Below are 26,261 nucleotides of genomic sequence, written 5' to 3'. Positions count from 1 at the left end.
GGAGAGGGATGGGGGGAGGGGGAAGGGAAGGGGTGGTGGGTGAGGGGCCGTGGGGACCGCAGGGCCGAGTCCCCGGCCTGCCTGCGCTGCTCTAGGGCGGCTGCCCGCGGGGCCCGGGACGAGCCAGCCCCCTGCCTCGCGGGCGTCGGGCCTGCGGCAGGAGGGAGCCCTGGGCTGCACAGGCTTGGCTCGGCGAGGCAGACCCGAGCTGCTGCCTCCATTTTGTTTCCTGCTCAGCTTGGTCTGTGGTGGTGGTGGTGTGGGTTTGGGGTGCGGCCGGGCAGGGGGTTCACCTGCGGCCGTGCCTGCTCGGGGCCTGAGGCCTCGAAGACCCCAGCCCAAGCCCCCAGGTGAGCCCCGCGGTAGGAGGGGGACTGCCTTCGCCTCGGGCCGAGCCGAGCGGGCTGAGGGCAGGTGCCCAGTGGATGAGGAGCCTGGGCTGTAACCTAAGATGGAGGCCGGGACTGACGCGGGCCCGAGCGGGGCTGGCGGGGCGGTCGGACAGGCCTCAGCCGGGCCAGGTGCCGCCGGGGTTGGGGCTCGAGACGGGTAGGGTGCTGGAACCGTGTGCAGCCCGGGGCCGGCGCAGCGCCCCGAGGTAGGCGAGGGGATCGGAGTGCCACCCACGACGCCCGCAGGCCCGGACACTCCGGGGAGGCGCGCGAGGCCCCTGGGGAGCCCGCCTCAGGCCCCGCCCGGGCAGCCGGGCGGCCCGTAGGCCCGGGCAGCGGTCGGGCGCGCAGGGGGAGGGGAGGGGGCGGCAGCGCCGGCGCCGCTGATTGGGCGGCGCGCTCGCGAGCCCGACTTCACCCGCCCTGAACCCCGAAGAGTGAGGCGAGGGAGCGCGCGCGCCGTGGGGGAAGGGGTGCGCGCGCACTCGGGGCCCCAGCCGCACGCGGGCCGGCGCGAAGCGCTCGGTCGCACGCGCCGCCGCGGGGGCGCGCGCGGTGGGGGTGTGAGGAGGAGGCGGCGGCGGAATAGGCCGGGGCAGGTCGCGCTTGCTGCCTTCTCCCCTGAAGAGAGACGCGGGGGGAGGGGGGTGCGGCGAGCGGCTCCGCTCTCTCCCCACCGCTCCGCTCGCGCCCCAGTGTAATGAGGGTCACCCCCTCCCCCCAGCCGGCCCGGGAGGGGGCGCGGGGCACGGTAACTAGTGCGCTGGGGTGGGCGGCGGGCAGGCGCGAGGAGGAGGGAGGAGGCGACCGGGCGGGGAAGATGGTGGTGGCCGTGAGGTGAGGGGCGCGGGGGAGGGCCGGGCGCGGCGCGGGGTTGGTGGCCGGCGGCGTTGCAGCCGCGGGCCCCCTCCCCCTCCATCACTCCCAGCCGGGCTCAGGCCTAGCCGGCCGGGCCGCCGCGAACTTCCTCCCGGCGCGGCCCGTGCCCCGTCGGCCTCCCGCGCGCACCTCGGCCTCCGCCTCCCCTCAGGTAGCCGGCTCGGGGCGCGGGGCCGGCTGCCCTCCCGCAGCAAACTTTGCTTGCTGCTGAATATTGATGAGTGAGATCGGCTCAGTCAGGAGGTGCTGCCGCGGCTGCGGGAAGGAGCGCGGCCCGGGCAGGCGGCGGCGGCGTCGGCAGCAGCCATGTTTGTCAAGCTGGAGCAGCTGCCCTGACTCGGCCTCGCCGGCTGCCTCCGTTTCTCCCCCTGCCGCGTCCTGGCCTCTGGGCCCCGCAGCCGTGGACCGAGCAGGCCTGCAGTCAGGAAGGCGAGCTTCGGGGTGCAGCCACTTCGGCCTCCTCGCCTGCGGCCTGCGCACGGCCGCTGCAAAGGCTCCAGCGCCGGCTGGGCGCAGAGTGCAGCGCTATTGTGACCGCTGCGCCCGAGCGAGCCAGGAAGGAGGGGGGTAACCTTTTTGTGCAGCGTCCGGGAGCCCCCCTCGGACCCTGGACCTCCCGCCCTTGGGGAGATCCGGCCACTGGATCCCCAGCGGGGGAGGGGGAGGACGATTCCTGTTTGAGATTTGGGAATTTCTGCTGCCAAAGAGATTTTAATTTTAGTTCAGCCCAACTGTCCACCAGTCTGCAGTGCAGGAAAAAAGGACGGGCTGTTTCCATGTGGCAAGATCTGCCCAGCTCCGGGAAGACGGAGTTTGCGGAGGCTCACCGAAGCCATTTTTCCATCGTCAGCTGGGGAACTTTTTCCACCCATGGAAGTGCAGCAGAAAGGCATCGAGGCCACTAGGCCTTGAGAAGTGGCTGCCATTTTGAAGATAAGAGTCAAATGGCCTGTTAACTCAAATTAATCGCTGTGTTTCTGGATTCCAGGTTGATGCTGACCCAGGATGGATCAGACCTGTGAACTACCTAGAAGAAATTGTTTGCTGCCCTTTTCCAACCCAGTGAATTTAGATGCCCCTGAAGACAAGGACAGCCCTTTCGGTAATGGTCAATCCAATTTTTCTGAGCCACTTAATGGGTGTACTATGCAGTTATCGACTGCCAGTGGAACATCCCAAAATGCTTATGGACAAGATTCTCCATCTTGTTACATTCCACTGCGGAGACTACAGGATTTGGCCTCCATGATCAATGTAGAGTATTTAAATGGGTCTACTGATGGATCAGAATCCTTTCAAGACCCTGAAAAAAGTGATTCAAGAGCTCAGTCGCCAATTGTTTGCACTTCCTTGAGTCCTGGTGGTCCAACAGCACTTGCTATGAAACAGGAACCCTCTTGTAATAACTCCCCTGAACTCCAGGTAAAAGTAACAAAGACTATCAAGAATGGCTTTCTGCACTTTGAAAATTTTACTTGTGTGGACGATGCAGATGTAGATTCTGAAATGGACCCAGAACAGCCAGTCACAGAGGATGAGAGTATAGAGGAGATCTTTGAGGAAACTCAGACCAATGCCACCTGCAATTATGAGCCTAAATCAGAGAATGGTGTAGACGTGGCCATGGGAAATGAACAAGACAGCACACCAGAGAGTAGACACGGTGCAGTCAAACCGCCATTCTTGCCATTAGCTCCTCAAACTGAAACACAGAAAAATAAGCAAAGAAATGAAGTGGACGGCAGCAATGAAAAAGCAGCCCTTCTCCCAGCCCCCTTTTCACTAGGAGATACAAACGTTACCGTAGAAGAGCAATTAAACTCAATAAATTTATCTTTTCAGGATGATCCAGACTCCAGTACCAGTACATTAGGAAACATGCTAGAATTACCTGGAACTTCATCATCTACTTCACAGGAATTGCCATTTGTAAGCAGTTTTTGGTACAACTTAAATATATACATAAATGTATATATACAGGCAACTTAAAGCAAAACTTTTAACTAATTGGTTTTTGGTTGCTTATCAGTTCACAGTTGAAAGCCTATTCCTATTGATAAGCCTTTGGAGAAATTTACTTTGATTTTTAAATTTATCTCTCTTGTATGAGTTTGATTCTTTTCAGGTTTTCCCAATTAACTCTCCATTAAGGACTGGCTAAGAGTTAAACTTTGAAGGACATTTGATTGAGTTCAGATCTAATTTTTCAAGATAGAGCTATACATTTGTTTAGCTTTTTTTTTAAGTGCACTTTGATTCTCTCATGATACCAGCAAGCCAGTTAATTACCTAGAGTCCTGTTTCCGCGTTAAGTCCTGGCTTATGTTTTTAGTTGATGGGGTGACTTGCTGCAGGTTGAAGTGCATTTTGGGCACAAATTGAAAGTAGCTAGGATGAGGAGGGCTTCTTGGGACGTCAGTCAAAATTTAAATTAGGCTGATTTTTCTGAACTGCCTGTTGTGAACGTACCGCATCTTATGCTTTAGATAACTGCCATCATCAGAGTAGGCTCTTGAACTTTTTCTAGTTTTTAATTTTGACGTGTTTGTGTGGTATGCGTATGGAAATGGAAAAAAATGTGAGTTGTTATTCAGGAGTGCTGTGTGCCATTGTTAGAGGGTGGTAAATGATGAAGTTCTTTATTTGATCTTAGGCAGAATTGACTGCCTCTAGTTAGTTGACTTCTCTTAGCCTCAGTTTCATCACCTTCAAAATCTGAAACAACTTGATTGTTAAAAGGTTCCTTTCAGCTTTAAATATTTGATTCTGATATTGTTTCCGCCCAGACACATTATCATGGTCTCCTGTAATGTCGCTAAAGAGGATTTTTCCCCTCAACAAGTGCCTCTGAAATACTATGTAAAGATTTAATCAGAAAAAATTTTATGTATGTGGTGATCATTTTGAGTGCATTAAACATTCGCTTTACCATTTAGTCCTGGTAGTCTTCAAAGTTACAGAGTGAGAATGTGGGTGTGTCGCTTTTGTTTCTGTTGATTCATATCTTAAATATGCTTTAGTACGCCTTGGTTTCTTAGCCTGGCAGTTGCAGATTTAAAAAATTTGTTTTGGTGCTTATCTTGAGTCTGTATTGTCCTAGATATTTTTTGGGGTGGATACGCTGTGTTGGGCATCTATTAGCAGCTGAGACAAATCTTTTTTTCTTGGGTTCAAATTGAAATACATTTTACATATATATGGTTTTGCCTTTTATTTACATATAAACCTAGATCTGATGGTGGTGATAAATGTTTCTCTAGAAGCATGCAAATGGAAATATAAACCTGTCTAGTTCTCATCAACGGATGTCAATGGAGTATTGGTTCTGTTAAAAACAGTTGAAAATATTGGAGCCTATAGACAGTATGTTATGCATCTAAAATGGGAGTTAGCAAACTTGTATAAACATAGAAATTTTTTTTTCAGGTAGAAAATCTAAATTGCTCAAAGACTTTATGGGCTTGAAGAAGCAAGTGTCTTTGATATATCCTTTTAGGCCTTTGGTTCAAGGTTGTGGTTAAAATCTATTGCTTTGATTTTCACCTTTGATATTTTTTGACTGAGGATTTTAAAAAAGTGAAGTCAATCTCAGAATGCAAATTTAGCTGAACAATATAGCTCGGGAAAGGTGTAATTAAACATAATTCTATATAGCCACACACTATTGACATATTCAGACTATTGACAGTTGATTCACTGATGCAGCAGGTATAGAGCACTTACTCTCTATTAGATCCTATGCCCAGGGCTGGAAATTTTAGAAAATCCTTGGCAAATGCTGTGTGTCTTATTCTGTCTGTCAAATCGCGATAGAATAAGATTCTCTTGGCGAGAGTCACAGTAGTTATTAGGGTTGTGAACTCCCTAGACACATAATTCAAGATCATATTGTCTGTTGTTGGTGTATCTAGCTGTATAAGCAGACTATTTGCCTCCTGTCGTGATTGAGCAGCCTCTTCAGTTCACCCTTGTGTTCTTCAGTTGTTTTCTCTGCACACAGTGATGTGAAGTGATTGTCATTATAGTTAGTAATCCTGACCTCGTGCTTTTATATTTAAGTCTGTTGGTACTTTCTAATTCCTGACAGTGTACATAGATAGTGCTTTGTACATGGTATGTGCTTGATGAAATCTTGAAGGAAGGTTGGTTCCCAGAGCTCCAAGTTTAACTGTGAGGCCATAACATACAGTTTAGTAAGTGCTTTGGTATGTATGGTCTCGTTGGGTCTTCATAGCTTTGTTGTAAAAAGAGATGTCATAGAAGACGTAGGTCAACTGTCAAGGCACTTGAGATTTTTGGAGACATTTCTGAAACCCTTGAAATCATAGAATTATCTGAGTACTCTTGATTTTCTTCAGTAACTTCTGAAGGTCTCTGACACTCTTGCCTGGGCCTGAAGTAACTCCTGGTTTCTTACTAGGCTGATTTGCAGCAGTTGTTTGTTTTCTACTCTTCCTAACTTAGATATTTTATGGAGAATTTATACAGTATTCGTGAATTTGGGGATCCACAAAGTTCTTAGGATGTAGCCAGCTGCAGGATGGTCTGATGTACATATTATACTGGTGATCCTCTTTATCAGAAGATGATGACCACTAAAAATGAATCCACTTAAAATGTGGACTAAAATTTCATAAGTAAATAGGGAGCAAAAGGCTTATTTAGGATTTTATATTGAAAGGTAAAATTAAGCATTATGAAAATAAGTTTTTTAAACCTTTATCAAAATTTTGGTTGTGATGGCAACTATTTGTTACAATAAGGCAAGAATCAAATAGATTTTTAAAAATTTTGCATGCTAAAATTGTGCAATAGGGAGATGACGTACTTTATTTTGCTTCACTTTCTCATCATGTCAAAAGGTGGATAAATTTTTGTAAAAATGTTTAAGGTCTTAATTAGTTTTAGTAAGGTTCTCTTTAAAAATGTCACTTATAGAAAATTTCAAGCATATACCAAAGAGGAGAGAATAGTAGAAATCCCCATGTACTCCTTACCTACCTTCAAGAATTACTGATATTTTGCCAATCTTGTTTTATCTGTCCTCTCTCCATTATGTCATTCACTAACATTTCTTAATCCTTTGCTGTTCATCATATCACACTTTGAAGCTCCTGTCCTGTTCCTGTTATTCTTGTCCATTGTCACTTGTTTACTGGTTGAGCTAGATCATCTTTTCCTTGCCGGTAATTAGAGTGGTACTTCTTTATTATTTACATTGACTTAAAGAAACACGGGGGGACAGCCCCATGGCCGAGTGGTTAACTTCACGCACTCCGCTTTGGCGGCCCAGGGTTTTGCCGCTTTGTATCTTGGGCGCGGACGTGGCGCCACTCATCAGGCCATGCTGAGGCGGCATCCTACGTGTCACGACTAGAAGGACCCACAACTGGGGGGATTTGGGGAGAAAAAGCAATAATAATAAAAAACAGTATCTTTTTGCCAGATTTGTTTGCAGTTTTACCTTGTAATTGTAATACTAGTTAGTGCTTCATTAGCTGGAGCTAGGCACTATATTGTCTGTGGGATGGATGTTTGAATAGAGACTACTTTTTACATTTAAAAATAGGTGTTTTGGCATTATAACAGTATATGTCCCCTACCCCTGTACAATCTTGAGGATTCAGAAAATACTCACAAACAACCCCCTTGTATTAAGTTCTGTGCTGTGGATATTTAACTGGTTAAGGAGTTGAGTGGAGAGATGAATGAAACCGTCAAGGCTTCAAGGAAGAAGTAGGACTTGAATTGGCCTTGGCTGAGTTGGGTTTGGTTTGGTTAGGTTTAGAAGACTACTTTGGATGTGGAGAATTAATTGAACATAGTATTTTCAGAAGGTGCTTGTGGGGGATTGGTTGGGTAGGATGGGTGTAGTCAGGTAATAGGGCCTAGAAATCCAGACTGGCATTTGGTATTGATGTGATAGGAATTGGGAACCAGCGAGGAATTTTACCTGAGAAGTGATAGGAAATCTGTGTTTGGAAAAGTTTGGTTGAGGGAGAGTAGAGGCGATGTTAGGAAGTAGGAGTCTGTTGCAGTAGTAATTAAAACTTAGACTTGAGCAGAGTCACTAGTAGAAAGAATGGGGGTAAATCCAAAAGATTTCGGAGGAGAGAAATTGACAGCCCTTTTGGAGTTGCCTGGATTTGAGGGATGAAGGCGAGAGATGAGTGCAGATGATGTCCAAGACTTGTTATGTTGGTGCTTGAGACAGGAATGATTCTTTAGGGGTTCTCTCCTCATCATCCTAGCAATTGTCTACTCTCTCTTTTCCTCTTTGAGAAGAAAATTGATCCTATCTCCACACCTTTTAGGTTCAGCAGAACCTAAATCTATCCAATTCCCTCCTTGCTGGAAGACCTTGTTTTATTCATTACTCTTTCTTCTTTCCCTCTGGGGTCTTTATTCTCTACCTCTCCACTGCATCACTTTTTCTGCCTGAAAACAGGATGACATTTTCCTATCCTAAAGGAATCTTCCTCTATCCTGTAACCCCTCCAGTTATCTTTTCCCTTTACTGGTGAATTTCTTGAAAGAGTTGTCTACTCTGTTTGTCGCTCCTTAAAGTTCTGTGGATTGGCTTCTGTATTCACCATTGCGCAGAAACTATTCTTTCGTAAGTCACAAATGACACCTCCATACTTATCCTACTAGATTTGCAGCATTTTGATCATCACTCTTTTTTTTTTTTTTTCTTTAAGATTTCTTTTTTCTCCCCAAAGCCCCCTGGTACATAGTTGTATGTTTTTAGTTGTGAGTCCTTCTAGTTGTGGCATGTGGGATGCCGCCTCAGCATGGCTCGACAAGCAGTGCCATGTCTGCTCTGCGCTCAGGATCCAAACCAGAGAAACCCTGGGCTGCCGAAGCGGAGCGCGCAAACTTAACCGTTCCGCCACGAGGCCAGCCCCTGATCACCGCTCTTTTAAACAGTCCTTTTTTCCCAGCTTGCTCTTTTCCTCATTCCTTCATTCTCTATAGCCTTACCACTTTCATTGACTCACTTTAGTGCTACTCTGCTGTGTGAAAACTGTCTTGACCTGAGTTCTGAGCTTCAGACTAAGAAATTTAATCACCACCCAAGCTTCTCTTCTATCTGCATCGTATTCACTTTTTTTTTAAGATTTTATTTTTTTCCTTTTTCTCCCCAAGGCCCCCCAGTACATAGTTGTATATTCTTCGTTGTGAGTCCTTCTAGTTGTGGCATATGAGACACTGCCTCAGCGTGGTTTGATGAGCAGTGCCATGTCCGCGCCCAGGATTTGAACCAACGAAGCAGTGGGCCGCCTGCAGCAGAACGTGTGAACTTAACCACTCGGCCATGGGGCCAGCCCCCATATTCACTTTTTTAAAAAAAAGATTGGCAGCTGAGCTAACATCTGTTGCCAGTTTTTTTTTTTCTTCTCCTCCCCGAAGCCCCCAAGTACATAGTTGTATATTCTAGTTGTAGGGCCTTCTGCCTCTGCTATGCGGGATGCTGCCTTAGCATGGCCTGATGAGTGGTACTAGGTCCGCTCCCTGGATCCGAACTGGTGAAACCCTGGGCCGCCGAAGTGGAGCACATGAACTTAAACCACTCAGCCACAGGCCGGCCTCTCATATTCACTTTGGAACCTGTCTCTTTTATTGCCAAACATGAGTTTCTTCTATGTTAATGATGGCATGTTCATCTCAAGGCTGGAAACCTTGGAGTCACTTACTCATTTATATGAGCAAAACATATCTGAGTGCCTCCTCTGTGTCAGACATTGCTAGTATTAAAAAAGGAAAGACATAGTCTATGTTTTTAAGGGACTTTACTGTGTGGGGGAGACAAGTGTAAACAATGACCGTGTAGAATACTAAGTGGTCTGGTACAGATGTAGTGCTATGGGAGCATGGAGGAAGGCGTGCTTGGACTGATCAAGAAGAACTTCACAGAGGGCTTATATATAATTTGAGCAGAGACATGCCAGTAAATAAGAAGGAATAGCATATGCAAGTGGCAAGAAATTCTTTGATAGGAATCTGGGAGGAATGGGGTTGTCAGGAAATAAAGGATAAAGTTGGGCCTTATATGCCATCCTGTAGAGTTGAATTTTATCCTATTTCTAAATTATACAAATTCCTCCAGTCTTTTTCATTTCTTCATTCCTATTTTACTAGGAGATGTTTATCACTGGTCTTCATAAAGTTTTTTTCTCCAGTCTGTCTTACGCAAAATTACCTCTGACCTCCAAAATGAGAACTGCTAGGTCTATGGTTAAAGCTTTACCTTCTGTGCCTCCATCCTCTCCCCATTTGCCTGACAAATAAAGCCCAAATTCAGTGTCCTCTTTGATAGGACCCCATCCTGACCTTTCAAATCTCATGCTATACCTAGGGCACCCTGGGTTCAGCCAAACAGAACTGTTAGTGGTGCCTTGCTCCATACTCCTGGCTCATGCCTTTATCTCCCTGGTCTGATTCATCTTTGCATCTTAACAGTGTGTAGCGTGGTACTTTCTTTGTAGTAGACGCTTATATTTTTATTTGAGTGAAAGAATGAATGGTGCTGTTACAAAGATACAAGTTGGGGAGAGGAGTACATTTTTAGTAGGGAGGTGATGAATGAGCTTTCAACCTCAATGTATCAAATTTCAAAACTTAAGAGGTTTTTTTTGATTTCATCTCCTCATGTACTCAATTTCTCAGGCCTTCAAATTTGAGCTCCCTAATATCTCAAGCTTTCTTTTTTCTCTCCATTCTCACTTTCAGTCTCTCACTCTCTCTGTTTTTTTTTGCTGAGGAAGATTAGTCCTGAGCTAACATTTGTGCCAGTCTTCCTCTATTTTATATATGAGTTGCTGCGACATCATGGCCACTGATGAGTGGTGTATGTCTGCACCTGGGAACTAAACTTGGGCTGCTGGAGTAGAGTGCACCAAACTTAACCACTACGCCACAGGGCTGGCCCCTCACTCTTGATCTCTTAATTAAGGATGTTAAATCATAATGGTTTTAAGTTGGACAGATTTCTTGTGTATGTACTGTGCTGTTTATTTGGAGAAGTCTCTTTAATTTCTGAGGCCCAGTTCCTCATCTCTAAATTGGGGCTAATATCTTTCTTGCAGGGTTGTTTGATAGGATGCAACCAGATAGTTTATAAGAAGCAGCCAGCACAGTGCTAGTTCTGAAGTAGGTGCTCAGTAAGCGATACCTGTTATAGTATGCCAAGAGCCAGACGCACCTTTGAAAGAGTTGTGAATTTTGAGAAGGATGTTTGCATTTTTGCCTTTTTCTCTGTTCTTCCAAACTCTTTTTGCTTAATTGGTAAGATAAGGACGTTAACTATTTCTATTTTTGTTTAATAATCAGGAGAATTTGATCCATTTTTTTGTTTGGTGATCGGGAGAATTTAACTTGTGCAGTAGAATCAGTATCTTTCTGTATCCCAACTGTCAAGTGGTATAACTTTATTACATTGTTGCTTTTTTGCTGGTTGTCCTTTGTCATGGCTATAAATGTTTCATTTCCACCCCTTGATTTTCAGAGGAGCCTATTGAAAGGAGACCACACCTCTTTTCTTGTGGTGGGTTTGATTTTTATTGAATAGTTGTTTCTGAAACTTTTTTAATGATCTCAAATGTAGCCTTTTGAAGAAATTGCAGTGACTCTTTATAGATAGAAAAGTAATAAATATTCACGGTAAGAAAAAAAAGTCATTTAAAAATGGAACGTAAAAATCTCTTGACTTCTGTCTCCTTCATATAGTCCCGCATTTTCACTCTTAATATTCTTTTTTTTTTTTAAAGATTTTATTTTTTTCCTTTTTCTCCCCAGAGCCCCCTGGTGCATAGTTGTATATTCTTCGTTGTGGGTCCTTCTAGTTGTTGGCATGTGGGACGCTGCCTCAGCATGGTTTGATGAGCAGTACCATGTCCGCGCCCAGGATTCGAACCAACGAAACACTGGGCCGCCTGCAGTGGAGCGCGCGAACTTAGCCACTCAGCCACAGGGCCAGCCCCTCACTCTTAATATTCTATTGGAATTTTCTTAATAATCGATTACAATATTCTAATATTCCATTCGAATTTCCTTTTTTTAATCTTTTGGTAACACAGGTGGCCTGATATATGTATTATTGAATACCTTGGTTAATATTTAAGGGCATGTTTTCATATGAGCATGTAGATAGATCTCTGTTCTTTTTTTTCTTTTTAAAGATTTTATTTTTCCTTTTTCTCCCCAAAGCCCCCCAGTACATAGTTGTGCATTTTTAGTTGTGAGTCCTTCTAGTTGTGGCATGTGGGATGCCTCCTCAGTGTGGCCTGATGAGCAGTGCCATGTCTGTGCCCAGAATTTGAACTCGCAAAACCCTGGGCCCCGAAGCAGAGTGCGCGAACTTAACCACTTGGCCATGGGGCCGGCCCCTCTGTTCTTTTTTTTTCCCCTCTCTTCTTCTCCCCGAAGCTCCCCAGTACATACTTGTATATTCTAGTTGTAGGTCCTTCTGGCTCTGCTATGTGGGATGCTGCTTCAGCATAGCTTGATCAGCAGTGCTAGGTCCACGCTTAGGATCCAAACCAGCAAAACCCTGGGCCTCTGAAGTGGAGCGTGTGAACTTAACCTCTCAGCCACGGGGCTGGCTCTTCTTTTTTTCATTACCGAAATTTTTATTGAGATAAATATAGATTGACATGCAGTTGTAAGAAATAATGCAGAGAGATCCTTATGCAGTTTGTCTGATTTTGCAGTGATAACGTTTTGCAAACACATCTAATACCACAGCCAGGATGTTGACGTTGATATAATCCATCAAGCTTATTCAGGTGTCCCCAGTTGTTGTTTTTTGTATTTTTTTTTTTAAAGAAAATTCTGTGTTTCTATAAGGACATTTTCCAGGCATCCCCAGTTTTACTTGTACTTGTTTGTGTGTGTATATTAAGTTCCCTACCTTTTTATCACCTGTGTAGGTTTCTACATGTACCACCACAGTCAAGATACTGAACAGTTTCAACACCACCAGGTCTCTCCTGTGGCCCTTTTATACCACACCCATCTCCTTCCTGGCAGCTCCTCCTCCAACCTTTGCCAACCACTAATCTGTCCTTTGTTTTTAAAATTTTGTCATTTCAAAAATGTCTGTAAATGGAATCATACAGTATGTAGCCTTTTGGGGTTGGACTTTTTTTCACTTAGTATAATTCCCTGGAGATTTATCTAAGTTATTGAATATATCAGTATTTTATTCCTTTTTATTACTAAGTAGTATTCCATGGTATGTATACACCACAGTTTGTTTAACCATTCACCTGTTGAAAGATATCTGGGCTTATTCTAGCTTTTGCTTGTTAGAAGTAAAAGTGCTGTGAACATTTGTGTACAGGTTTTGTATGAACATACGTTTTCATTTCGCTGGGACAAATGCCCAAGAGTACAATTGCTGAATCATATGGTAATGGCATATTTACTTTTATAAGAAACTGCCAAGCTGATTTCCAGAGTGACTGAACTATTTACATTCTTACCAGTACTGTACGAGTGATCTAGTTTCTTTGCATCCCTGCCATCATTGGGTGGTGCCACTATTTTTATTTAGCCATTTTGATAGTTATATAATGATATCTCATTATGGTTTTAATTTGCATTTCCCTGATAGCTAATGATGTTGAACATCTTTTCATGTGCTTATTTGCCATCTGTACCTCCTCTTTGGTGAAATGTATTCATGTTTTTTGCTCATTTTCTGATTGGATTGTTTGTTTTTATTGTTGAGTTTTTTACATATTTTAGACAATCTACATTTTTTATAATGGCTATATACAAACCATAATTTTTAAATATTGCTTCCACCTTCAGATAATTTATTAGAGAACTAATAAAATCATACATGCTTGCAGTTTCCCTTTATAAATTGGAAGAGATTTTAGTTCTGTTGCTGTTATTAGGTAAAATTACTTTATTAAGGCTTCTGAAGTTCTTTTTATATCTCCAACGACCTTATATAAAATACCATAATACTCTGTTAAAGATTACTGGAAGGATAAAATCCACTTTGGAGGGTGAACAATTATATTTCTACATAAGATTAAATTAAAAATAATTACTGGTTATATGATATCCCCTTATATACCAGGAAGAGTCTGAAGGTAGTCCTCCTTTGTAAATTATGAGCGTATATTCCCCTTGTCATCTCTGATTTCTCTTGATGCTGTAATTGGAGCTGTTGGAGATCCCTGGTGAAAGCAGGGAATATGCAAGTTATATCTGAATCCAGTAAAAAATAACAGACATGAATGCCATGCTGTCATTGGAATTTTACATCCACAGGCATTTCTTTAACATTGCAGGTTCGATTGACAATGTATTGAATCTGTTTTTTTAATTAGTGTGTCAAGAAACAGCACTTACACCATGCTGTGATCTGTAAAGAATTACAGAGCAGTTGTTGAGAGGTAATACACTTAAAGTGCTTTTTTAATGTAGTAGAGCTTTGGTGCAGAAGTATTACAGTGCAGGTAGTTAAGCCACTGAAGTTAGTTCTTTGGTGGAGTAGATATTAGAGTTGTAAGTAAAGTCTTGATTGGTCTTATTAATTTCATAGTAATGTCTGTGGAATTTTCCTAAGGATAAACTGCTAATAGTGGAAATATCAGGGCAGTAGGTTAAATTTTTTCTCTCTCTTGACATACCTTCTTCTGTATGGCTTTCCAAAAGGATTGTACCATTTTCACAGTTCTAAATAGCGTGTGAGTCTAGCATTTGCCTCACTTTGATAGCAAAGCCAACTTTGATAGCATTGCTGTTCTAAGTTTTTTCTTAATTAAATGGGTGCATAATACTACGACAAGACTGATTTAATTAATACAACTTTATTGTTGAAAATGATTTCTGTTTGTTTGCTGTTTGTATTTTTCCTATGACCTTTGTGTTTTTATCCTTTTGGATTTTATCTTTTTGGATTTTAGTGTTTTATAGCTGTTACACTTTTATCTTACTGGATATAAATATTTCTTGTCAATCTGTTTTTCATTTTAGTAAATGATTTTCTGCAGTTTTCCACCCAGAGTTTCAATTTTTATACAGCCAGATCTGTGTTTTACAGATTTCTTTTTTCGATTCAAAGCTTATTGTGTTTTTGTATATTTAATAAACCAACTTTACAGACTTGTAAAAATTTGAAGAAATCATGTCTGCTACAGTCCTATTGATTTACTATCCAGCACTTTGCTGATGATAATTTTTATAGGTTTTTAATACCCTTTTTGAAAACAAATTCTTAAGAGTTGTGGAAGGAATGTTTCCGGCTGTATTAGTTATCTGTTCTGCCTAACAAATTATCCTCAAAGCAGCCTAAAACAATAAACATTTATCTCACATAGGGTTAGAGTCAGGGAGTGGCTTAGCTGGGTGGTTCTGGCTCAGAGTCTCTCGTGATATTGCAAGCAAGATGTCAGCTGGGGCTCTAGTCATCTGAAGGCTGTAAGATCCCTGTTCAGGATGGCTCACTCATGGCTGCTGGCTGTGTGTAGGAGGCCTCATTCGTTGCCACATGAGCCTTTCCATAGGGTTGCTCACACTATGTAGCTGTCTTCCCCCTGAATGAGTGATTCAAGAGAGAAGGAGAAACCAAGCAGGAAGATCCAAGGGCATACAATGCGGGAGGGGAATACACAAGGGCATGAACAGCGTGAGGTGGGGATCACTGGGGGCCATCTCTGGGGCTGGTTACCACACCCACCCAACAAGATATGAATAGTTTTAATTAAAGGAGAAAGCCTAAGTGTACAAAATAGATAGTGATTAACCACTTTTTACTTTTAAGCTGAGCTAATGGACCTTGTTTTTTCAAATTGAATTTTTGAATAGGTACATGATATATAGAAAGGTAAGTAGTGAAGGACCCTTACACCTTCAATTCCTGTGGCCCCTCCCACCTTTTTTTATGACAAAGGTAGCATATTGTGCACACTTAATCTTGCTTTTCATGTAATATGTTGTCGAAATCTTTCCATTTTAAAACAGTTTTCTCATTCTTTTTTATACCTGTATAGTATTCTATTGTATGAATGTATGGACATTTTCAATTCAAATAACTCTTTTGCTGAAAGTGAACATCCATACACATAAACAATTTTGAATGTATGCAAATACATCTGTAGGATAAATCTCTAGAACTGGAATTGTGGGTCAACATTAAATACATTTATAATTTTGAAAGATATTGCCAAATTCCCCATTAAAAGAGTATATATATTTACACTCCCAACCAGCGATATAGGACTGTGCCTGTTTCAGTGGGGATTCTTTATTCAGCTTTTTAAAAATTAAAAAAAAGGCAATTTTTTTATTTTAAAAATCTTTTTGAGGAAGATTAGCCCTGAGCTAACCTCTGCCACCAATCCTCCTCTTTTTTTGCTGAGGAAGACTGGCCCTGAGCTAACATCTGTGCCCATCTTCCTCCACTTTATATGTGGGATGCCTGTCACAGCATGGCTTGCCAAGCAGTGCGTAGGTCTGCACCCAGGATCTGAACCGGTGAACCTTGGGCCGTGGAAGCGGAATGTGGAAACTTAACCGCTGTGCCACTGGGCTGGCCTCATCTTCAGTTTTTTTATATGTGGGTCGCTGCCACAGCATGGCTGATGAGTGGTGTAGATCTGTGCCTGGGATCTGAACCTGCGAACCTGGACCACCAAAGTGGAGGGTGCTGAACTTAACCACTACCCCTCAAGGCTGGCCCCTAGTTTTTACTTATTTATTATTTTATTTTATTTTTTTGTGTGAGGAAGATTGGCCCTGGGCTAACTTCTGTTGCCAGTCTTCCTCTTTTTTTTGCTCGAGGAAGATTGTGGCTCAGCTAACATTCATGTCAGTCTGCCACCACAGCATGGCTTGTTGAGCAGTGCTAGTTCCATGTCTGAGATCCAAACCTGAGAACCTGGGCCACCGCAGCAGAGTGCAAGAACTTAACCACTATGCCACCAGGCTGGCCCCATAGTTTTTAATTTTAATTGTGATAAAATAGACATAACATAAAATTTACCATCCTAACCATTTTTAAGTGTGCATTTCAGTAGTGTTAAGTAACAGATTTCTCCGGCTATCTGAAAGTAGAACATTCCTGTGAAACCTTTTTTAAGCTGAAATGGTGTAAAGCAAAGAAGCAATTACCATTTAATTTATGTGGGAACGTTTTTTGTGTTCTTGGACCCAAAGAATAACCTACCAAATCATACCAAATAACACATAAAACCTAAAATAACACTAACATAGTAAAAGCAGGAGTGATATGATAAATAGACAGCCTATATAAAGTAGAAATAATGTATAGTAGTCTCCCCCTTATCTGCGGAGGGATACGTTCTAAGACCTTGAAACCAAGGATAGTCCAGCACCTTATATGTGCTATGTTTTTTCCTATATGTACATATCTGTGATAGAGTTTAATTTATAAATTAGGCACTCTAAGAGATTAATAACAATAACTAATAATAAAATAGAACAATTACAACAATATCCTGTAATAAAAGTTACCATAAATCTTAGTCACCCCAGTGTAGGAGTTTTTTTCTTTCCTTATTAAGTCAAGAACTTTCACCTTTTTACTTGAAGCACTTGCTGGCTTCTCTTTGGTATATCCAAATTGCCAGTGTTACTGCTCTTGTGCTTTGGGGCCATTATTAAGTAAAATAAGGGTTACTTGAACACAAGCACTGTGTTACCATGACGTTGAGAGGGCTACGAAGTGACTAACTCGTGAGTAGCACATACATCGTGGATAAGCTGGACCAAAGGATGATTCACGTCCCAGGCAGGACAGAGAGGGATGGCGGGAGATTTCATCATACTGTTCTGAGTGGCATGTAATTTAAACTTATGAATTGTCTATTTCTGGAATTTTCCACTCAATATTTCAAGTTGACCAAGGATAACTGAAACTGCGGAAGGTGAAATGGTGTATGGGGGGACCACTATATGTATGGTACAGTTTCACTTAGTGGAATTGGGAGGATAGGGAGCACACTGGAAGTCTGAGAGGTGCTGATGGTGACGATGGTGTGTTAGGCTGAGTCATCGGAGGTTGGGGTGGTGGGAGGTCCAGGAGACTGGCATGTAGGAGTGAGGAAGAGGGTCCTGTGTTAACATCTCATCCTCGCCTGAATGCATCAGGACTAGCAGGTCAGCCTGCTTCGATGTTGAACATCAAGATTTCTGGTCTGCTGTGGCCGATGTGGGAGGCATGAAATGTGACAGTATGCTTGACTGCTTAGCCTATCTATAGCAGCTCTCTGCAAAACAGATGCCAAATGCTATTTTCAAGTTTCGCCTTTTCTTGTAAAAGTGAAAAATCTTTAGATTTCTTGGTTAGTGAAAACAAGTACTGATGTAGGTCTTTCATAAAAGCAACGTGGCGTAAAACAAACTTTCGGAGAACAGGGGAAACCTCTATTGACATTTTTGTGCAACCATTCTCCAGAACTCTTTCCATCTTGGAAAACTGAAATTCTGTACCCATTAACTTCCTGCTTCCCCCACCTCCCGGCCCCTGGCAATCACCATTCTGTTTTCTGTCTCTGAATTTGCCTGCTCTAGATATCTCATGTAAGTGGAATCATACAATATTTATCTTTTTGTGACTGGCATATTTTACTTAGTATAATGTCCTCAAAGTTCACTCATGTTGTAGCATGTGTCAGAGTTTTCTTCCTTTTTAAAGATATTCTGTTGTATGTATATACCACATTTTCTTTATCCATTTATCAGTTAGTGGACACCTTTTGGCTGTTGTTAATAATGCTGGTATGAACATGGGTGTACAAATAGCTCTTTGAGATTCAAGAGGGATTCTTTTTTTTTCTTTTGAGGAAGGTTAGCCCTGGACTAACATCTGCTGCCAGTCCTCCTATTTTTGCTGAGGAAGATTGGCCCTGAGCTAACATTCGTGCGCATCTTCCTCCACTTTATATGTGGGATGCCTGCCACAGCATGGCTTGCCAAGCGGTGCCATGTCTGTGCCCGGCGTCTGAACCAGCGAACCCCGGGCCGCTGAGAAGCGGAACGTGCTTGTTTAACTGCTGCGCCACCGGGCCAGCCCTGACTTATTTTCTTAACATAATACCCTCAAGGTCCATCCATGTTGTTGTGAATGGGACAATTTTGTCTTTTTTTATGGCTGAGTAGTATTCCAGTGTGTGTGTGTGTGTGTGTGTGTGTGTGTGTGTGTCTATGTGTCTATCTATCTATCTATCTATCTGTCTATCTATCTTTATCCGTTACTAGTCACTGGGTGCTTGGGTTGCTTCCGCATTTTGACTACTGTGAATAGTGCTACGATGAACGTAGGGGTGTGTAAGTCTCTTTGAATTGTTGATTTCAAGTTTTTTGGATAAATACCCAGTAGTAGGATAGATGGGTTTATGGTATTTCTATTTTTAATTTTTTGAGAAATCTCCATACTGTTTTCCATAGTGGCTGCAGCAGTTGGCATTCCCACCAGCAGTGTATGAGGGTTGCCTTTTCTCCACATCCTCTCCAACATTTGTTATTTTTTTGTCTTGGTGATTATAGCCATTCTAATGGGTATAAGGTGATATATTAGTGTAGTTTTGATTTGCATTTCCCTGATGATGAGTGATGTTGAACATGTTTTCATGTGCCTGTTGGCCATCTGTAGATCTTCTTTGTAAAAATGTCTCTTCATATCTTCTGCCCATTTGTTGATTGGGTTGTTTTTGTTGTTGTTGTTGAGTTTTGTGAGTTCTTTATATATTTTGGGGATTATCCACTTGTCAGATATATGATTTGCAGATATTTTCTCCCAGCTAGTGGGTTGTCTTTTCATTTTGATCCTGGTTTCCTTTGCCTTGCAGAAGCTCTTTAGTCTGATGAAGTCCCACTTGTTTATTTTTTCTTTTGTTTCCCTTTTCTGAGTAGATATGATATTCAAAAAGATCCTTCTAAGACCCATGTCAAAAAGTACTGCCTATGTTTTCTTCTAGAAGTTTTATGGTTTCAGGTCTTCCCTTCAAGTCTGATCTATTTTGAGTTAATTTTAGTGTATGGCAAAAGATAATGGTCTATTCTCATTCTTCTGTATGTTGCTGTCCAGTTGTCCCAACATCATTTATTGAAGACTTTTCCCTTCTCCATTATTTGTTCTTAGCTCCTTTGTCAAAGATTAGCTGTCCATAGAGGTGTGGTTTTATTTCTGGGCTTTCAGTTCTTTTCCATTGATCTGTGTGTCTGTTTTAGTACCAGTACCATGCTGTTTTGATTACTGTAGCTTTGTAGTGTGGTGTTTTTCTTCTTTTGGTCAGGAAAAAAAATTGGCCTTGAGCTAACACCTGTGCCAGTCTTCCTCTTTTTGCTTGAGGAAGATTGTCACTGAGCTAACATCTATGCCAGTCTTCTGCTCCTTTATGTGGGATGCTGCCACAGCATGGCTTGATGAACAGTGGTAGGTCTGCTCCCGGGAGCCAAACCTGAGAACCCCTGACCAATGAAGTGGACCGTGGCATGAACTTAACCACTATGCCACTGGGCTGGCCCCTTGTCGTATATTTTGAAGTCAGGGAGTGTGATGCCTCCAGATTTGTTCATTTTTCTCAGGGCGGCTTTAGTTGTTTGGGATCTTTTGTTGCCCCATAGGAAGTTTAGAATTCTTTGTTCTATTTCTGTGAAGAATGTCATTGGGATTGCGTTGAATCTGTAGATTACTTTAGGTAGTATAGACAGTTTAACTATATTTATTTTCCCATCCATGTGCGTGGAAAATCTTTCCATTTCTTTATGTTGTCATCGATTTCTTTCAGTAATATCTTACAGTTTTCCTTGTATAGGTCTTTCACCTCCTTGGTTAAATTTATTCCTAGATATTTTATTCTTTTTGTTGCGATTGTAAATAGTACTATGTTGTTGAGTTCTCTTTCTATTAGTTCATTATTAGAGTATAGAAATGCCACTGATTTTTTAAGTTGATTTTGTATCCTGCAACTTTGCTGTAGTTGTTGATTATTTCTAATAGTTTTCTAATGGATTCTTTAGGGTTTTCTATATATAAAAGCATGTCTTCTACAAACAGCGAGAGTTTCACTTCTTCATTGCCCATTTGAATTCCTTTCGTTTCTTTTCCTTGCCTAATTGTTCTGGCCAAAACCTCCAGTACAACGCTGAATAGGAGTGGTGAGGGTGGGCACCCTTGTTTTGTTCCTGTTCTCAGAGGGATGGCTTTCAGTTTATCTTCATTGAGTTTGATGTTGGCTGTGGGTTTGTCATATATGGCCGTTATTATGTTCAGGTTCTTTCCTTCTATACCCATTTTATTGAGAGTTTTTATCATAAACGGATGTTAGATCTTGTCAAATGCTTTCTCTGCGTCCATTGAGATTATCATGTGGTTTTTATTTCTCATTTTGTTAATATGGTGTATCACGTTGATTGATTTGTGGCTGTTGAACCATCACTGCATCGCTGGCATAACTCCCACTTGATCTTGGTGTATGATCCTTTGAATGTATTGCTGTATTTGGTTTGCCGGTATTTTGTTGAGGATTTTTGCATCTATTTTCCTCAGTGATATTGGCCTATAATTTTCTTTCTTTGTGTTGTCCTTGTCTGGCTTTGGTATCAAGGTGATGTTGGCCTTGTAAAATGTGTTAAGAAGTGTTCCGTCTTCTGCTTTTTGTAATAGTTTGAGAAGGATAGGTATTAAATCTTCTTTGAACGTTTGGTAGAATTCTCCAGGGAAGCCATCTGGTCCTGGACTTTTATTTGTTTTATTTAATTTTATTTATTTCTTAAAGATTGGCACCTGGGCTAACATCTGTTGCCAGTCTTTTTTCTTTTCTTTTTCTCCCTAAAGTCCCCCGGTACATAGTTGTGTATTGTAGTTGTAGGTCCTTCTGGTTGTGCTATGTGGGATGCTGCCTCAGCATGGCCTGATGAGTGGTGCCATGTCCCCACACAGGATCCATACCAGCGAAAGCCTGGGCTGCTGAAGTAGAATGCATGAATTTACCCACTTGGCCACATGGCTGGCCTCTGGACTTTTATTTTTTGGGAGGTTTTTTACCGTTTCAATCTCTTTACTTGTGATTGGTCTATTCAGATTCTCCATTTCTTCTTGATTCAATTTTGGGAGGTTATATGAGTCTAAGAATTTACCCATTTTTTCTAGATTGTCCAGTTTGTTGGCCTTTCTTATTATTCTCTTATAATCCTTTGTATTTCTATGGTATCTGTTGTAATATCTCCACTTTCATTTCTAATTTTATTTATGTGAGTCTTCTCTCTTTTTTCTTAGTGAGTCTGGCTAATGGTTTGCCAGTTTTATCTTCTCAAAGAACCAGCCCTTAGTTCCATTGATCCTTTCAACTGTTTTTTTCACTTGAATTTCATTTATTTCTGCTCTAATTTTTATTATTTTGCTCCTTCTGCTGACATTGGGCTTTGTCTTTCTTTTTCTAATTCTATTAGGTGTAGTTTAAGATTGCTTATTTGAGATTTTTTTCTTCTTTGTTAAGGTGGGCTTGCCTTGCTCTGAATTTCCTTCTTTGGACCACTTTTGCTACCTCCCATATGAGTTGGTATGGTGTATTTTCATTCTTATTTGTTTCCAGATTTTTTTTTTTCTTTTAGGGAAATACTTTTTTTAAAAAATTTTCTTTTTTATTGAGTTAATAATAGATTACAATCTTATGAAATTTCAGTTGTACATTATTGTCTGTCAGTCGTGTTGTAGGTGCACCCCTTCACCCTTTGTGCCCACCCTCCCACCCCACCTTTCCCCTGGTAGCCACTAATCTGTTCTCTTTGTCTACATTTTTAAATTTCACTTAACATAATTCCCTCAACGTCCATCCATGTTGTTGCCAATGGGACGATTTTGTTCTTTTTTATGGCTGAGTGGTATTCCATTGTGTGTGTGTGTGTGTGTGTGTGTGTGTGTATACACCACATCTTCTTTATCTAGTCATCTGTTGATGGACCCTTAGGTTGCTTCCACGTCTTGGCTATTGTAAATAATGCTGCAATGAACGTTGGGGTGCATGGGACTTATGGAATTGCTGATTTCAAGCTCTTTGGATAGATACCCAGTAGTGGGATAGCTGGATCCTATGGTAGTTCTATTTTTAATTTTTGAGGAACCTCCATGCTGTTTTCCATAGTGGCTGCACCAGTTTGCATTCCCATCAGCAGTGTATTAGTGTTCCTTTTTCTCCACAACCTCTCCAACATTTGTTACTGTTAGTTTTAGTTATTTTTGTCATTCTAATGGGTGTAAGGTGATATCTTAGTGTAGTTTTGATTTGCATTTCCCTGATGCACAGCGATGATGAACATCTTTTCATGTGCCTATTGGCCATCCATATATCTTCTTTGGAGAAATGTCTGTTTATGTCTCCTGCCCATGTTTTGATCGGGTTGTTTGATTTTTTGTTGTTGAGTTGTGTGAGTTCTTTATATATTATAGATATTAAGCCTTTGTCAGATGTATGACTTGCAAATATTTTTTCCCAGTTAGTAGGTTGTTTTTTTGTTTCAATCCTGTTTTCCTTTGCCTTGAAGAAGCTCTTTAGTCTGATGAAGTTCCATTTGTTTATTCTTTCTATTGTTTCCCTTCTCTGAGAAGACATGGTATCCGAAAAGATCCTTTTAATACTGATGTCAAAGAGTGTACTGCCTACATTTTCTTCGAGAAGCCTTATGGTTTCAGGTCTCAGCTTTAGGTCTTTGATCGATTTTGAGTTTATTTTGGTGAATGGTGAAAAAGAACAGTCAATTTTCATTCTTTTACATGTAGCTTTCCAGTTTTCCCAGCACCATTTGTTGAAAAGACTTTCTCTTCTCCATTGTATGCCCTCAGCTCCATTGTGGAAGATTAGCTGTCCATAGATGTGTGGTTTTATTTCTGGGCTTTCAATTCTGTTCCAATGATCTGTGCATCTGTTTTTGTATCAGTACCATGCTGTTTTGATTACTGTAGCTTTGTAGTATGCCTTGAAGTCAGGGATTGTGATGCCTGCAGCTTTCTTCTTTTTTCTCAGGATTGCTTTAGCAATTCGGGGTCTTTTGTTGCCCCATATGAATTTTAGGATTCTTTGTTCTATTTCTGTAAAGAATGTCATTGGGATTCTGATTGGGATGGCGTTGAATCTGTAGATTGCTTTAGGTAGAATGGACATTTTATCTATGTTTATTCTTCCAATCCATGTACATGGAATGTCTTTCCATCTCTATGTTGTCATCCATCTCATTCAGAAAAGCCTTGTAGTTTTCTTTGTATAGGTCTTTCACTTCCTTAGTTAAATTCACCCCGAAGTATTTTATTCTTTTTGTTGTGATTGTGAATGGTATTGTGTTCTTGAGTTCTTTTTCTCTTAGTTCGTTATTAGAGTATAGAAATGCTACTGATTTATGTAAATTGATTTTAGACCCTGCAACTTTGCTGTAGTTGTTGATTACTTCTAAAAGTTTTCCAATGGATTCTTTGGGGTTTTCTATATCGAAGATCATGTTGTCTGCAAACAGCGAGAGTTCACTTCTTCCCTCCCTATTTGGATTCCTTTTATTCCTTTTTCTTGCCTAATTGCTCTGACCCAAACCTCCAGTACTATGTTAAATAAGAGTGGTGCTAGAGGGCGTCCTTGTCTCATTCCTGTTTTCAGGGGGATGGCACTCAGTGTTTGCCCAATGAGTATGATGTTGGCAGTGGCTTTGTCACATGTGGCCTTTATTATTAGGTTGAGGTAGTTCCCTTCTATCCCCATTTTGTTCACAGTTTTTATCATAAATGGCTGTTGGATCTTGTCAAATGCCTTCTCTGCACCTATTGAGATGATCTTGTGGTTTTTATTCCTCAGTTTGTTGATGTGGTGTATCCTGTTGATTGATTTGCGGATGTTGAAGCATCCCTGTGTCCCTGGTATGAATCCCACTTGATCATGATGTATGATCCCTTTGATGAATTGCTGAATTCAGGTTGCCAAAATTTTGTTGAGAATTTTTGCATCTATGTTCATGAGCGATATTGGCCTGTAGTCCTCCTTTTTGTGCTGTCCTTGTCAGTCTTTGGTATCAGTGTGATATTGGCCTCGTAGAATGTGTTAGGAAGTGTTTCATCCTCCCTAATTTTTTGGAATAGCTTGAAAAGGATAGGTATTAAATCCTCTCTGAAAGTTTGGTAGAATTCCGCAGGAAAGGCATCTGGTCCTGGGGTTTTAATCTTTGGGATGCTTTTGATGGCTGTTTCAGTCTCTTTTCTTGTGATTGGTGTGTTCAAATTGTCTGCTGCTTCTTGACTAAGCTTTGGGAGATTGTAGGAGTCCAAGAATTTATCCATTTCCTGTAGGTTATCCATTTTGTTGGCATATAGTTTTTCATAGTATTCTCTTATAATCTGTTGTATTTCTGTGGAGTCTATTGTTATTTCTCCTCTTTCATTTCTGATTTTATTTGAGCTTTCTCCCTTTTTTTCTTTGTAAGTCTGGCTAGGAGTTTGTCAGTTTTATTTGTGTTCTCAAAGAACCAGCTCTTTGTTTCATTGATCCTTTCTACTGCCTTTTTTGTTTGAATAGCATTTATTTCTGCTCTGATTTTTATTATTCTCTCCTTCTGCTGACTTTGGGCTTTGTTTGTTCTTCTTTCTCTAATTCAGTTAGGTGTAGTTTAAGATTGCTTATTGGGGATTTTTCTTGTTTGTTAAGATGTGCCTGTATTGTGATGAATTTTGCTGTATCCCATATGTGTTGGTATGGTATGTTATCCTTTTTGTTTGTCTCCAGGTATTTTTTTATTTTTTCTTTAATTTCTGCAATGATCCATTTCTTGTTCAATAGCATATTGTTGTCTCACATCTTTGTGCCTTTCTCAGATTTTTCTTGTAATTAATTTCTAGATTTATAGCATTATGATCAGAGAAGATGCTTGTTATTATTTCAATTTTTGTAAATTTGTAGAGGCTTGCCTTGTTTCCCAACATATGGTGTGTCCTTCAGAATGTTCCATGCGCGCTTGAGAAGAACGTGTATTCTGCTGTTTTTGGATGGAATGTTCTATATATGTCTATTAAGTCCAACTGTTTTAGCTTTTCGTTTAGCTCCACTGTTTCTTTGTTGATTTTCTATCTGGATGATATGTCCATTGATGTGAGTGGGGTGTTTCGGTCCCATACTATTATTGTGTTATTTTTGATACCTTTTTTTAGGTTTGTTAATAGTTGCTTTATGAACTTTGGTGCTCCTGTGTTGGGTGCAGAGATATTTATAAGCATTATTTCTTGTTATGAAGTGTCCCTTGGTCATTATATATTGGCCCTCTCTGTCTCTCTTCACCTGCTTTATCTTGCAGTCTGTTTTGTCTGATATAAGTATTGCGACACCTGCTTTCTTTTGTTTGCTGTTGGCTTGGAGTATTGTCTTTCACCTCTTCACTCTGAGCCTGTACTTGTCCTTGGAGGTGAGGAGTGTTTCCTGGAGGCAACAAATTGTTGGATCTTGTTCTTTAATGCATTTTGCCACTCTGTGTCTTTTTATTGGAGAGTTCAGTCCGTTTACATTGAGAGTGAGTATTGATGCATGAGAGCTTAATGCTGTCATTCTGTTGCTCATTTTCCGGTTTTGCTGCATTTCCTTTGTTTCTCATCATGTGTGTTTTAGCCTGCCCCTTGACTTCTGCAATTTCTTATGCTGGGTTTCTTAGATTTTTCCTTATTTATGTTTTGTGTCTCTGTTCTGTTTTTTAGTTTAGTGGCTGCCCTGAAGTTTGTGTTCAGAATCTCATGCATAACATAGTCCATTTTCTGGTGGCCTCTTACTTCCTTAGCCTGGACTGATTCAGTCCCTTTCCTCCTCCCTTCACAAATTATTATTTTCGTCTCCTATTCCAACTTGTGTTGTGAGTCTGTGGTTAGAGTGATAAGATTGTCTTTGCTTTGGTGATTTCCTTCCCTTTATCCTAATGCTATAGTTGAATATTTCCTATCCTCTTCTGATTCTGTCTGTCTCCCTACTCTGTGTTTTGTGACCCCTT

The 26,261-nt window shown here is 41.4% G+C and overlaps 1 protein-coding gene across 6 annotated transcripts in view; it reads left to right on the top strand.

Annotated features, from left to right (window-relative positions):
* Positions 1 to 214: 214 nt before the first annotated feature.
* NSD1 (nuclear receptor binding SET domain protein 1) overlaps positions 215 to 26,261 on the top strand; it is a 164,196-nt gene continuing 138,149 nt past the window's right edge. Inside the window, exons 1-3 of one of the 6 annotated variants that reach the window (XM_046667136.1) lie at positions 226 to 350; positions 2,260 to 2,373; positions 3,114 to 3,200. In XM_046667136.1, coding sequence (XP_046523092.1) covers positions 2,344 to 2,373; positions 3,114 to 3,200 — 117 coding nt within the window. In that variant the 5' untranslated portion in view covers positions 226 to 350; positions 2,260 to 2,343. Of the gene's footprint in view, positions 351 to 880; positions 1,144 to 1,172; positions 1,423 to 2,259; positions 3,201 to 26,261 lie in introns of those variants that run through there. The other 5 variants (XM_046667135.1, XM_046667138.1, XM_046667133.1 and 2 more) reach the window with 5 other exon arrangements.

This window comes from Equus quagga, chromosome 7, assembly GCF_021613505.1.
Source record: "Equus quagga isolate Etosha38 chromosome 7, UCLA_HA_Equagga_1.0, whole genome shotgun sequence".
Lineage (NCBI taxonomy): Eukaryota > Metazoa > Chordata > Mammalia > Perissodactyla > Equidae > Equus > Equus quagga.
This window is presented reverse-complemented; position numbering and strand designations above follow the sequence as displayed.